Source organism: Orbicella franksi, chromosome 15 (genome assembly GCF_964199315.1).
Source record: "Orbicella franksi chromosome 15, jaOrbFran1.1, whole genome shotgun sequence".
Lineage (NCBI taxonomy): Eukaryota > Metazoa > Cnidaria > Anthozoa > Scleractinia > Merulinidae > Orbicella > Orbicella franksi.
The window spans coordinates 5,951,846-5,965,974 of NC_138159.1; the positions used below are offsets into that span (position 1 = coordinate 5,951,846).

The window sequence follows — 14,129 nt, forward strand, 5'->3', positions numbered from 1 at the left end:
TTCCTCAAGTAGCCATTACTCGAAATAGCTTAACAGAACAGAACATTTGCCCCCTCCCCCCCCCCTCCCCGAGGGAGTTTCAATATGGAAAGGACGGGGGTGCTCGTCGGAAATTTTGAAAGGACTCCTAAGAGGTGCCAAGATCCTGTTTTGTGGGCGTGGCTTGAATTTTTTTCAACCCTAAGAGGTACCAAAACCCTTTTTTGACCCCTAAAAGGTACGATGAGCACCCCAGTCTTTTTTTACATTGGATCCCCCCCCCCCGGGCATTTGCCATCTTGTTAATTGAATGACCACACCTAGAAACCATGGTATACCTCTCAAAGCAAAAGAAAGTTTACATTCCATTGAGATTACGTCAACGTTAAAATTTCTAACTGACTCGTTAAAAGGAAATCATTGCAACTTAACATTACCCTTTTCGGCCACACAATGTTTAGAGAGCCATATGAATATATGTAGCATTCATGGGGTTAAAAGTAGGTCACTTTTGAGCTGCCGTTTTCCTCGTTTTAAAAATGATGTCTCGTGCAAAACATTTCATATGACTGAAGTGAGTTTGATTTGTATGAAAATCTAAAAGTGCAGTTGGAACATCTTTTCATACGAATGGTTTCGCACGAATACCCGTATTGGCACATTGAGAAAATTGAGAAAAGGCAAATTTGAAATGGCATAATCTCATCACCGAAACAAAAAAAGGCATTTTGAAGCTCTTTATTGTTTTTTACGTTTACAAATATCGCTCCTTTTATATTTTGACATAACAATATTTCAAAAGTAAAGAAATTCCTGATCTTTGACTAAAATCTGCAATCAGCGCTGGGGAATGACTGACGAAACGATCATTATCAGCCGTTGTGCTGAGTCCCAACAGCAACATTTCCTGCGTTGGTTCCTTGCTGCCCAACGCTGCCGGCAGTGTTGCCAAAGATCATTTCTTGGCCGTTATTGCCTTGATTACCGACCGGAACATTTCCCGCTATGTTTCCTTGTTTCCCAACTTTGCCAGCGGTTAAACTAAAAGCATGCTGTTGTTCTTTATTGGCTTGATTTCCCACAGCTACATTTCCCGTGTTGGCTCCCTGTTGACCAACGCTACCAGCAGTTTTGCCAAAGGTGAGCGTTTGTCCTTTACTGCCTTGATTGCCGATAGCAACATTCCCTGCGTTGACTTCTTCTTGGCCGAAGCTGCCAAAGTTAACGCCGTATCCATTTATACCATGGCTGGCACCATTGATATTCCACGAGATCCTTCCTAGTTTGCCAAGACTGCCCAGAGTTTGACCTAAGATGTTCTTTTGACCTTTATTAAGTTGTTTCCCAACAGCAACATTTCCTGCGTTGATCCCTTGTTGGCCCACGCTGCCAGCAGTGTTGCCAAAGGTCATTTCTTGGCCTTTGCTGACTTGACTAACAACAACGTTCCCTCTGTTGACTCCTTGTTCGCCGACGCTACTAACGGTATTACCAAAGTTGAACCCGTTTCCTTTTATGACATGACTGGCACCATTAATATTCCATGAAATGCTTCCCAGTTTCGCAAGACTACAAAGCTTGCCCACAGTGTAATCAAGAATATTAACGTTGCCTTTATTAAGATGATTGCCAACAGCAACATTTCCGGCATTGGTTCCTTGCTGCCCACCGTAGCCAGCAGTATTGCCAAAGGCGATTTCTTGACCTTTGTTGACCTCCTGGCCAACGCTGCCAAAGTTAAACCCAAGTCCTTTAATGCCATGCGAAGCCCCACTTATATTCCATGAAATGGTTCCTAGTTTGCCAAGAATGCAAAGGCTGCCCAAAGTGTAACCGAAGATGTCTCCCTGGCCACCATTGTGCTGATTGCCACCAGCAACATTCGCTTTGTTGACACCATGTTGACCAACGATACTTACTTTATTACCGAAGTTGACACCATGTCCTTTAATGCCATGAATGGCGCCATTAACATTCCATGAAATAGTTCCAAACTTACCAATACTGCCCAGAGTGTGACCGAAAATGTTCCCTTGGCCTTTATTAAATTGATTGCCAATAGCAACATTTCCTACGTTGGTCCCTTTCCACCCAACGATACCAGCAGTTTTGCCAAAGTGCATTACTGTACCTTTGTTGCCTTGAATACCGACGGCAACATGTCCTTTGTTGCCTCCTTGTTGGCCCGCAATGCTTACTTTATTACCAAAGTTGACACCAAGTCCTTTAATTCCATGACTGGGACCTTTTATTTTCCATGAAATGGTTCCAAGCTTACCAATACTGCCCAGAGTGGGACCGAAAATGTTCCCTTGGCCTTTATTGAATTGATTGCCAACAGCAACATTTCCTACGTTTGTCCCCTTCCACCCAACGATACCAGCAGTTTTGCCAAAGTGCATTACTGTACCTTTGTTGCCTTGATTACCGACGACAACATTTCCTTTGTTGGCACCTTGTTGGCTCGTAATGCCTACTTTATTACCAAAGTTGATACCAGGTCCTTTAATTCCATGACTAGGACCTTTTATTTTCCATGAAATGGTTCCTAGTTTACCAAGACTGCCCAGAGTTTGGCCAAAAATGTTCCCTTGGCCTTTATTAAATTGATTGCCAATAGCAACATTTCCTACGTTGGTCCCTTTCCACCCAACGATACCAGCAGTGTTGCCAAAGTGCATTACTGTACCTTTGTTGCCTTGAATACCGACGGCAACATGTCCTTTGTTGCCTCCTTGTTGGCCCGCAATGCTTACTTTATTACCAAAGTTGACACCAAGTCCTTTAATTCCATGACTGGGACCTTTTATTTTCCATGAAATGGTTCCAAGCTTACCAATACTGCCCAGAGTGGGACCGAAAATGTTCCCTTGGCCTTTATTGAATTGATTGCCAACAGCAACATTTCCTACGTTTGTCCCCTTCCACCCAACGATACCAGCAGTTTTGCCAAAGTGCATTACTGTACCTTTGTTGCCTTGAATACCGACGGCAACATTTCCTTTGTTGCCTCCTTGTTGGCCCGCAATGCTTACTTTACTACCAAAGTTGACACCAAGTCCTTTAATTCCATGACTGGGACCTTTTATTTTCCATGAAATGGTTCCTAGTTTACCAGTATTGCCCAGAGTGTGACCAAAGATGTTCCCTTGGCCTTTATTAAATTGATTGCCAACAGCAACATTTCCTACGTTTGTCCCCTTCCACCCAACGATACCAGCAGTTTTGCCAAAGTGCATTACTGTACCTTTGTTGCCTTGAATACCGACGGCAACATTTCCTTTGTTGCCTCCTTGTTGGCCCGCAATGCTTACTTTACTACCAAAGTTGACACCAAGTCCTTTAATTCCATGACTGGGACCTTTTATTTTCCATGAAATGGTTCCTAGTTTACCAGTATTGCCCAGAGTGTGACCAAAGATGTTCCCTTGGCCTTTATTAAATTGATTGCCAACAGCAACATTTCCTACGTTTGTCCCTTTCCACCCAACGATACCAGCAGTTTTGCCAAAGTGCATTACTGTACCTTTATTGCCTTGATTGCCGACGGCAACGTTTCCTTTGTTTGCACCTTGTTGGCTCGCAATGCTGACTTTACTACCAAAGTTGATACCAAGTCCTTCAATTCCATGACTGGGACCTTTTATTTTCCATGAAATGGTTCCTAGTTTACCAATACTGCCCAGAGTGTGACCAAAGATGTTCCCTTGACCTTTATTGAGTTGAGCGCCAACAGCAACATTTCCGGTGTTGATCCCCTGTTGGACAACGTTACCAGCAATGTTACCAAAAGTCATAACTGTACCTTTGCTGCCTTGATTGCCCAACGCAACATTCCCTTTAAGGGCTCCCTGTTGCCCGACGGTGCTTACTTTATTGCCAAAGTTTAAGCCATGTCCTTTAATGCCATGGCTGGCACCATTTATTTTCCACGACATGGTTCCTAGTTTGCTAGGACCGCCCAGAGTGTTACCAAAAATGTTTCCTTGGCCTTTATTGAGCTGATTTCCAACAGCAACATTTCCACCGTTGATCCCCTGCTGGCCAACGCTACCAGCTGTTGTGCCAAAGGTCATTTCTTGGCTTTTGTTGACTTGATTACTGACAGCTATATTCCCTTTGATGGCACCTGGCTGGCCGACCATGTTCACTTTATTACCGAAGTTGAAACCATGTCCCTTAATGCCAAGACTAGCGCCTTTAATATTCCATGAGATGCTTCCTAACTTGCCAAAATTGCTCAGAGCGTTGCCAAAGATGTTTCCTTGGCCTTTATTGAGTTGATTGCCAACAGCAACATTACCTGCGTTGATCCCTTGTTGGCCAACGCTGCCAGCTGTCTTGCCAAAAGTCATTTTTTGGCCTTTGTTGACTTGATTGCCGACAGCAATAATCCCTTTGGCTGCACCATGTTGGCCGACGACGCTTATCTTGTTACCAAGGTTGACGCCATGTCCTTTAATGCCATGACTGGCGCCATTAATATTCCATGAGATGGTACCTAGTTTGCCAAGACCGCCCAGAATTTGACCAGAAATGTTCCCTTGGCCTTTATTAAGTTGGTTGCCAACAGCAACATTTCCAGCGTTGATTCCCTGCTGACCAACGCTACCAGTAGTTTTACCAAATGTCATTTCTTGGCCTTTGTTGACCTCATTACCGACAGCAACATTCCCTTTGATGACATTTTGTTGGCCGACCATGTTGACTTTATTACCGAAGTTGAAACCATGTCCTTTAATGCCATGACTAGCGCCTTTAATATTCCATGAGATGCTTCCTAGTTTGCCAAGATTCCCCAGGTTTTGACCTTTATTGAGTTGATTACCAACCGCAACATTTCCAGCGTTGATTCCTTGCTGGCCAACGTTGCCAGCTGTTGTGCCAAAGGTCATTTCTTGGCTTTTGTTGACTTGATTACTGACAGCTACATTCCCTTTGATGGCACCTGGCTGGCCGACCGTGTTTACTTTATTACCGAAGTTGAAACCATGTCCTTTAATGCCAAGACTAGCGCCTTTAATATTCCATGAGATGCTTCCTAGTTTGCCAAAATTGCTCAGAGAGTTGCCAAAGATGTTCGTATTGCCTTTATTGAATTGAGTGCCAACAGCAACATTACCTGCGTTGATCCCTTGTTGGCCAACGCTGCCAGCTGTCTTGCCAAAAGTCATTTTTTGGCCTTTGTTGACTTGATTGCCGACAGCAATAATCCCTTTGGCTGCACCATGTTGGCCGACGACGCTTATCTTGTTACCAAAGTTGACGCCATGTCCTTTAATGCCATGACTGGCGCCATTGATATTCCATGAGATGGTACCTAGTTTACCAAGACCGCCCAGAATTTGACCAGAAATGTTCCCTTGGCCTTTATTAAGTTGGTTGCCAACAGCAACATTTCCAGCGTTGATTCCCTGCTGACCAACGCTACCAGTAGTTTTACCAAATGTCATTTCTTGGCCTTTGTTGACCTCATTACCGACAGCAACATTCCCTTTGATGACATTTTGTTGGCCGACCATGTTGACTTTATTACCGAAGTTGAAACCATGTCCTTTAATGCCATGACTAGCGCCTTTAATATTCCATGAGATGCTTCCTAGTTTGCCAAGATTCCCCAGGTTTTGACCTTTATTGAGTTGATTACCAACCGCAACATTTCCAGCGTTGATTCCTTGCTGGCCAACGTTGCCAGCTGTTGTGCCAAAGGTCATTTCTTGGCTTTTGTTGACTTGATTACTGACAGCTACATTCCCTTTGATGGCACCTGGCTGGCCGACCGTGTTTACTTTATTACCGAAGTTGAAACCATGTCCTTTAATGCCATGACCGGCGCCCTTAATATTCCATGAGATGGTTCCTAACTTGCCAAAATTGCTCAGAGCGTTGCCAAAGATGTTTCCTTGGCCTTTATTGAGTTGATTGCCAACAGCAACATTACCTGCGTTGACCCCCTGCTGGCCTATACTACCGGCAGTGTTGCCAAAAGTCATTTCTTGGCCTTTGTTGACTTGATTACTGATAGCAACGTTCCCTTTGACTGCACCTTTTTGGCCGGCGATGTTTACTTTATTACCGAAGTTGAAACCATGTCCTTTAATGCCATGACCGGCGCCTTTAATATTCCATGAGATGGTTCCTAACTTGCCAAAATTGCTCAGAGCGTTGCCAAAGATGTTTCCTTGGCCTTTATTGAGTTGATTGCCAACAGCAACATTACCTGCGTTGACCCCCTGCTGGCCTATACTACCGGCAGTGTTGCCAAAAGTCATTTCTTGGCCTTTGTTGACTTGATTACTGATAGCAACGTTCCCTTTGACTGCACCTTTTTGGCCGGCGATGTTTACTTTATTACCGAAGTTGAAACCATGTCCTTTTATGGCATGACTGCCACCATTAATGTTCCATGATATTATTCCTTGGTTGCCAAGATCGCAAAGACTGCCCAAAGTGTAACTAAAGATGTTCCCTTGGATTTTACTCCCAACAGCAACATTCCCAGCGTTGTATCCTTGTTGGGCGACGCTGCTAAGTCTATTGCCAAAGCTGAATCCAGCACCTTTAATGTCTTGACTGGCACCATTAATATTCCATGTGATGGTTCCTAGTTTGCCAAGTCTGCAAAGACTGCCAACTGTGTAAGCAAGGAGATTCTCTTGGCCTTTATTAAGTTGATTGCCAACAGCAACATTCCCTGTGGTAGGTCCTTGTTGGGCAGCGCTTGTAACGTTTTTACCAAAGCTGATTTCGTTTTCTTTAATGCCATGACCGGCACCAGTTATATTCCACGAGACCGTTCCCAGTTTGCCAAGACTGCCAATTGTGTAACCTAAAGTACTTTCTTTGCCATTATTGAGTTCATTAGTAGGTGCAAGATTTCCTATAACAACGCCTCCAGCTGTGTTTCCATAGGCTATTTCTTGCCCTTTATTACCCTGATTTCCTTGTTGGCCAACGCCACCAACGTTTTTACCAAAGATAAACTCGTGTCCTTTATTGCCCTTACTGGCGCCAGTAACAATCCACGAGACGTTTCCTGCTTTGCCAAGGCTGTCGACGGCGTAACCTAAGATGTTCCCAAGGGCTTTATTGAGTTGACTGCCAACACCAACATTTCCTGTGGTTGCTCTTTGCTGGCCAACGCTGCCACCAAATGCGAGATTTCCTGTGTTGATTCCTTGTTGGCCATTGCTAGTGGTTTCAGTATGGGTATGCTGTTGTCCTTTATTGACTTGGGTTCCTACAGCTACATTTCCCATATTGGCTCCCTGTTGGCCAACGCTACCAGCGGTTTTACCAAATGTCATTTCTTGGCCTTTGTTAACTTGATTGCCAACAGCAACATTTCCAGTATGCTGTTGTCCTTTATTGACTTGGGTTCCTACAGCTACATTTCCCATATTGGCTCCCTGTTGGCCAACGTTACCAGCAGTGTTACCAAATGTCATTTCTTGGCCTTTGTTAACTTGATTGCCAACAGCAACATTTCCAGTATGCTGTTGTCCTTTATTGACTTGGGTTCCTACAGCTACATTTCCCATATTGGCTCCCTGTTGGCCAACGTTACCAGCAGTGTTACCAAATGTCATTTCTTGGCCTTTGTTAACTTGATTGCCGACAGCGGCATTTCCAGTAAGAACATGCTGCTGTGCTTTATTGACTTGGGTTCCGACAGCTACATTTCCCGTGTTGGCTCCCTGTTGGCCAACGCTACCAGCAGTGTTACCAAATGTCATTTCTTGGCCTTTGCTAACTTGATTGCCAACAGCGACATTACCCGTATATGTTCCTTGCTGGCCCATACTGCTGAGTGTATTGCCAAATGTTAATCCATGTCCGTTGATGGTATTAGTGGCACCATTAATATTCCATGAAATGGCTCCTAGTTTTCCAAGGGTTTCGGGACTGCCAAGACTGCCCACAGTGTACCCAAAGATGTTCCCGTGGCCTTTATTGGATTGGTTACCAATAGCAACGCTCCCTTTGTTAGCTCCTTGCTGGCCGACACTTCCGCCAGTGTTGCCAAACTTCATTTCTTGGCCTGTTTGGGTTCCTTGTTGGCCGACGCTGCTAACGGTATTGCCAAAATTGAACCCATTTCCTTTAGTTCCAGGAATGGCACCATTAAATTTCCATGAGAATGTTCCTAGTTTGCCAAGATTGCCCAGAGTGGGACCAAAGATGTTCCATAGGCCTTTATTGACTTGATTTCCAATAGCAACATTTCCCGCGTTGACCCCTTGCTGACCGACGCTGCCAGCTGTCTTGCCAAAAGTCATTTCTTGACCTTTGTTGACTTGATTTCCTGTAATTGCTCCTTGCTGACCAACATTACTAACGGTATTACCAAAGTGGAACCCAGATCCTGTAATGCCATGACTGGCACCATTAATATTCCAAGAGGTGGTTCCTAGTTTGCCGAAAGTACCAAGAGTTCCAAGACTGCCAAGATTGTTCACACCGTAACCGAAGATGTTCCCTTGGCCTTTGTTGAGTTGATTGCCAACAGCAACATTCCCCGTGTTGGCTCCTTGTTGACCAACGCTTCCAGCGGTGTTGCCAAAGGTCATTTCTTGACTTTTATTACCTTGATTGGTTTCAGGTTGTTTACTTTTATCAGTTATGTTACTGTGGCCTGGCGGATGGTGTTTATTGGCATGTTTTCCAGTTGTGCTAGTTTTGGTTTTGTTCCCTTGTTTTCCGACAAAATAAATAAAATACAATAAATTACGTTTATTTACTGTAGGTGACGGTTTATAGCGCAAACGCTAATGGAAGACAGCAAAGTTAAAGTGCTAGGATTGTTAAAAAGGTCAATTGGAAGGAGACCTGGGGGCTTCTTACAATCGGGGGCGAATTGTTGAACTTGGGTCTACCGAGAAGCAACTCCATCGGATTGTCAAGGGCGCGACCTTTGTAGTTCAAGTCCGGCGCCCTAATCATTTGGCCACGTTCTCTCTCCTAACTAGCTCCGCTGAGCCTGTTAGTTTTGGTTAATACGTGAAATTATTTTGATTCTGGCTTACAAAACATTGAAAACGACGTCTTGATCGACCTCCAGAGTGCTATGAATAAAGATGTTAAGGTTAGCGATATTACTACTAAAACGCTTCATGAGAACTGTTAAGATTCAAAGACGGAATAACACAACCACTTTGTGTGTGTGTGTGTTTTTTTTTTTGTCCGAGTAAACGTTTGACACTCTATTGAAAACAAAAAAAACCTCATGATAGTACGTTGCATATTAAGGTATTGATTCATGCGTTCGAAGTCAAAACGACCGTGCTAACAATAAATGATAGACTTACCAGGGTCTTGCAAAGTTTGAAGAAAGCTCTGCAATAGAAATCAAATAATTACAAATAAGCGATCGAATGATCGTGTGCTTATGAAATATGTACCCAGCGCCATCACTATCACTGACACAGCAGCTCAAGGTCTTCCGTCTTAAACACGCAGACCAATACAGTAGTAGTATTTCGGATCGCCCAACAACAGAAACAAAGCAGCACCTTATCAACGACTTAGAATTCAGTGTGACGGTCGTACACGAATTTCCCGCCTCACGAGAAACTAGGTCATATGAACACTACATAATGGCGGAGGGGAACAAGCGGTCACCACTAGATATTTTGGCGCCCAGAAAGTACCGAAATAATCTCTATTTCTTTGTCTGCGAGACGTAAAACATAAAGAAACTTACCCCTTTGGCTGATTCTTATATGACACTCGATTTGCGCGAAGTTGGACTATAATTTTAATGACACGTTATCGTGTATAAAGCAATGCAGCTAATTCAACTATTTTACAAAATACTTTTAGCGAATATTTTTAATCTTTGATATTGATATTGAATACATTGGAACTTCTGTTAACAGTACTGTGATAACACTAACACTAAACGAATAAGGACTCAAATACAAATGTTTCACTTGCTACTAAGGCAGCCCGATATTGGTTCCCGTCCCAGTGACGTCTCCTTGGAAAGTTCTATCAATTTGGGTAAAATGGTTCTCCGAATGACGCAGTTGTGAACAACCGCAGACCCGTATATCTTGACAAGGTTTTTTATAGATCAATCATCTATTATATCTCACATTTTTGACTCAAATTTTTGAATGGTTACCATCTTCATCTGTGATGGCATAACGCTAAAGGAAATAAAAGAAATCGAGATTGCTATGACGATATTTGTGATTACGTAACATGTTTACCTCAGCTTGCTGATTGGCTCCGTCTGCATCCTTGAGAGAAAAAAACACAGCAGAAACCCAAAGTATTGCGAAGAAGACAAAGAACTTCATTGTCCTTAAAAAGAAATATGGTAATTTGTTTATTCATTTATCATTTATTATTTTTATTGGCACTCAAGGGTATGCAACGCTTTCGAGATCTATACCACGGAATCTCACACTTATCACTTGTATTTTCTTGGTATATACATAAGCCTTTTGTTATAAAAATACAAGTAACAAGTTCGATATTCCATGGTATATAGTTTGATAAAGCGTAAGCGCACGATGGGAAGAATGGGTTTAATACCGTCCATAGTATATAACGACTTTCCTGTATTCTGATTGGCTGTATTTCCTATGGCATGGTGTAATTAAAGGTATCCAAAGACAATTCGATCCACTACACATTACAAGACTACTCCTTCTTACATCAATGCGCCTTTCAGGGGAATACCTTATTACCATTAAATACTGAAATAAGTAAACAAACAGATAGCGTTAAATTGACCAGACCACTGGGTCTTAGATGTAACGCAAATCCCTCATCTTCCTATTTCTCAGAATAAGATCAGAATATCTCTCTCCTTCTATGGGATGTATTAGGTAAAATGTCAACCAAAACTGTAAATAGTTACTTTGTTAGTTTGCCGGCTTCACGTACGTTCTTCCAATTGCAGGTAATTGCTCATCGTACGTAAGGTTGATAGAGAGAGTTGATTTAAGGAACAGTCGCAGCAAGGGACCAATCAAAGTCAAAGTAATACTGACCACCTGACTTTCGCGACTCACCGACTCCTGGGTGCAGCAGATTGCAATATGGGATACAGATTTCAGAGGAGGTAGGATAAGAGTGTATTAATCATAGTAGAATTTCTCCCAGTTCTTGGCATGTTGAATTATCTACCTTGTAGTTTTTGTTAGAAATTCTTCATTATAATTAGCCTTTTTAAAATCTAGAACTGAAGAAAGTCATGAGATGGTATGCCTAATAATAGCTGAGCTGGGCTCTTTTTATAGAAAGAGGGATATTACAGATTGCCAGCATTCTCTTCCAGAGTGGGAGAATATTTTTAATTTTGTGCAGCTGCCTGAACTTTGCCATTGAACTACGCATGGAGGACGTGACTCCTGCGTTGTTTACCATTAACATGGAGAAACTGGTTCGTCAACAGTTTGTGCAAATGGAAAGCAAAATTGTCTGATAGTAAGTTCGGTTCGGATTGGCCATTTACCATTTCCTCAAAACCCCCAATTTACCGAAATAGACAAGGATACGTTCGACCTGATCATAATTCCAAGATATTTGCAAATGTTAAAGACATTACCACTTGGATATTTCGGCTGGAAATTTTTGACTACGCTTCAAGACGTTCCATTTATTTCGAAAATTTCCAGTCGATCGAGCCAAAATTGTCTTACCATTTACGCGCTGACCGATTTCCGGAATTTTTGGGTAATGGTAAACAACCCTGGTGTTAGAGAGATTTGGGCGTGTACTGTGTGTTACCAGGTAAGGGCAGTGTCTGCTTCAGTTGATTTACAGTTGAGTTAGAAGGTTTGAGTATTCCTTTCAGGAAACGCAGAGGCCACTGGTCGTGGAAAAGTTTCAGATCTTTCAAAGCTTGGCAGACGACGCCATCTTAACCATGGGCAATGGTCAGCAAATATTCGAAATGGATAACAAGAAAGGAAGGAAGGAGCAAAGGAGCGAAATTCACCCACAATTCCTGCAACTTGGAAAAAAGCTTTGCTATTTCCAAGGTAAAAATAAGCCCTGAATGTCTTAAATCATTATTAAATCATCATAAAATAAATAAGCAAAGAAGAAATGACAGTGGAAAATATTTACATGTTAGAAGTGTAAAGCCTCTGTACCGAAAGAATAATTCCCACCTAGCGCACAAGGATTGGTAGGTCAGTGTACAACAAAGTTGTAAAAACATATCAGTTGATTGTTTTGACTCCTTGCGCTTAAAAATATTTTAAAATATTTAACATTAAAAGGTTAAAAATAACTACTAAGTTATGATTGTTGCAATATCCAACTTCTCTGTTAAACTGATTTATATTCACACACACATATATATCGGCTCTCTAGATTTGCAAAAACATTGCCAAAGAAATTTCTGTAACTCGATAGCCTTGAAACGCTGTGTCCATAAATACAATCATATATCTAAGTTTTTTTTCAATTTGGTATTCTACATACAAGACCTTTTTCCAATTTGCGAAACATCAAGACTTCCAATTTATTTCTTTATGCCAGCCACTTGGCTCGATAGTTTATCCAAACCTAAACATGTCTGAACTTCTACCCAAATACAAACTGCCCCATTCTAAATTGTTTGATGCCAGAGGAAATATTCCAGAAAATTCTCATAACTGCAAATTCCATTATGTTTTTCAAACGTACTGTTTAGGCCTGAGAAACGCCGTTAAATCAACGGGAACTAATTTTGGTACCTTTCGTTCTTATTCTCTTAGCCAGATCCTCTTCTTGGAAATAGGTAATCATCCTCAGCGAAAAGTCTCGTGAAAAGAATTTTTTAAAGCTTTTCTTGTAAAAGTCTCGCCAAAAAAATATTGTCAAAAAACCATCGTCTCATCCTTTGCTTAGGTTTATCGTCCACACGGACGTGAAATACTTTAGGGAACGTAAAGTCGAGTATAGGTAAAGTTAAAGTAACACAGTGGTAATAAAAACGTGATAAGTTTCTTTTGCTTAAGTTGCCGCGACATCCCACACGTATAACAAGTATAGACGTTAATAAGCTACCATTTGGTATTGTGTTTGATTCCGAAATTATAGAGGGGCTGTTATCTTTCCATACTTTCCTCGACATATCTTTCTTCAAGGTTTATCACGATTACCAATTTGCAGTTATTATTACTTTGAGTAGTTTTCATCGACCAAATATAAAAAAGCTAGCCTACCTTCGACAATGAAGCCGAGTCGTGTGCTCTATCAAGCTCTTCTGTATTCGTGCCAACTGGGAGGTTATACCTTGGCTTTCAAAATTTTTAGCTTTCAATGCCGTATTCAAAATGCCAAAAAAAATCTATATTGCAATCGCTTTTGGCGACTCAAAGTTATTCTGTAAATAAAAAAATAGCTTAGATAGATTCATTGGTAAACGATAAAATGTCAATGTTCTTAAGTTACGTCTTGTCATCTTTGCACAGAAAGCAGTGGGTCTTACAACCTCTTTTTATTCCAGTCTCTGATTAATTATTAAAAAGAAACGCTGTATTGTTAGTTGGAAAGGGAGTATTTTAGATACCAAATACCCAAACAGTAAACCTAAACGTACGTAAAATACAATTTCTATAAAAGGGACGATTATAGTGACACGCCTACCTTTTTGATACCAATTTATGTCTCTTAGTTAAGTTGTTTGCTTGAAACGTCACCATCGTAAGTTTTTTTTTTTTTTAATTGTGTAATAGCGATTTTGTTAAAGCCACCTGGGGTAACAGAAATTGGTCAAAATGGGGAGGTTTGAAAAATCGATTGTAAATTTCTGCTAAGTTCCTTACCAAGAAGGCAAAAACTTGCTTCGAATGATCGGAAGTTCAAAAAACTGGTTTTGCACCCGCTATAACCATTAATTACTTTACACAGGAGGTTGGTTTTTTCAACGGCCACTTTACGTCTCTGTGGTAGTCAAATTTATTCAAGAAAAATTCTGAGCTGAAGAGAAAACGTGCCTTGTCGACCCTACATGTAGCTTAATTAATTTACCATCTTTTATTTAAAATTTTTATGCACAACTTTGGTGCACCACAGTGGGCTAAAGCTTGACTTTATAAACAATAGAACGATTGTTTGATCCCATTTTTCTAGAAATTTTTATCATGAAGACAAATTTTTCGTCGACTTAATCGCTCTAAGAAAATTTCAGTAACAAATAACAA

The 14,129-nt window shown here is 41.5% G+C and overlaps 2 protein-coding genes across 2 annotated transcripts in view; one reads left to right on the plus strand and one right to left on the minus strand.

Annotated features, from left to right (window-relative positions):
• LOC145469714 (E3 ubiquitin-protein ligase TRIM45-like) overlaps nucleotides 1-14,129 on the plus strand; it is a 322,349-nt gene that overhangs the window by 285,072 nt on the left and 23,148 nt on the right. The window lies entirely within an intron of this gene.
• Nucleotides 852-13,205, minus strand: LOC145470361 (uncharacterized). The gene is made up of 4 exons (XM_081454197.1): nucleotides 13,149-13,205; nucleotides 10,194-10,287; nucleotides 9,288-9,315; nucleotides 852-8,671 (listed from the first exon to the last, which is right to left on the minus strand). Exons 2-4 carry the CDS (start codon nucleotides 10,281-10,283, stop codon nucleotides 852-854), a joined length of 7,938 nt encoding a protein of 2,645 aa, XP_081310323.1. The 5' UTR covers nucleotides 10,284-10,287; nucleotides 13,149-13,205.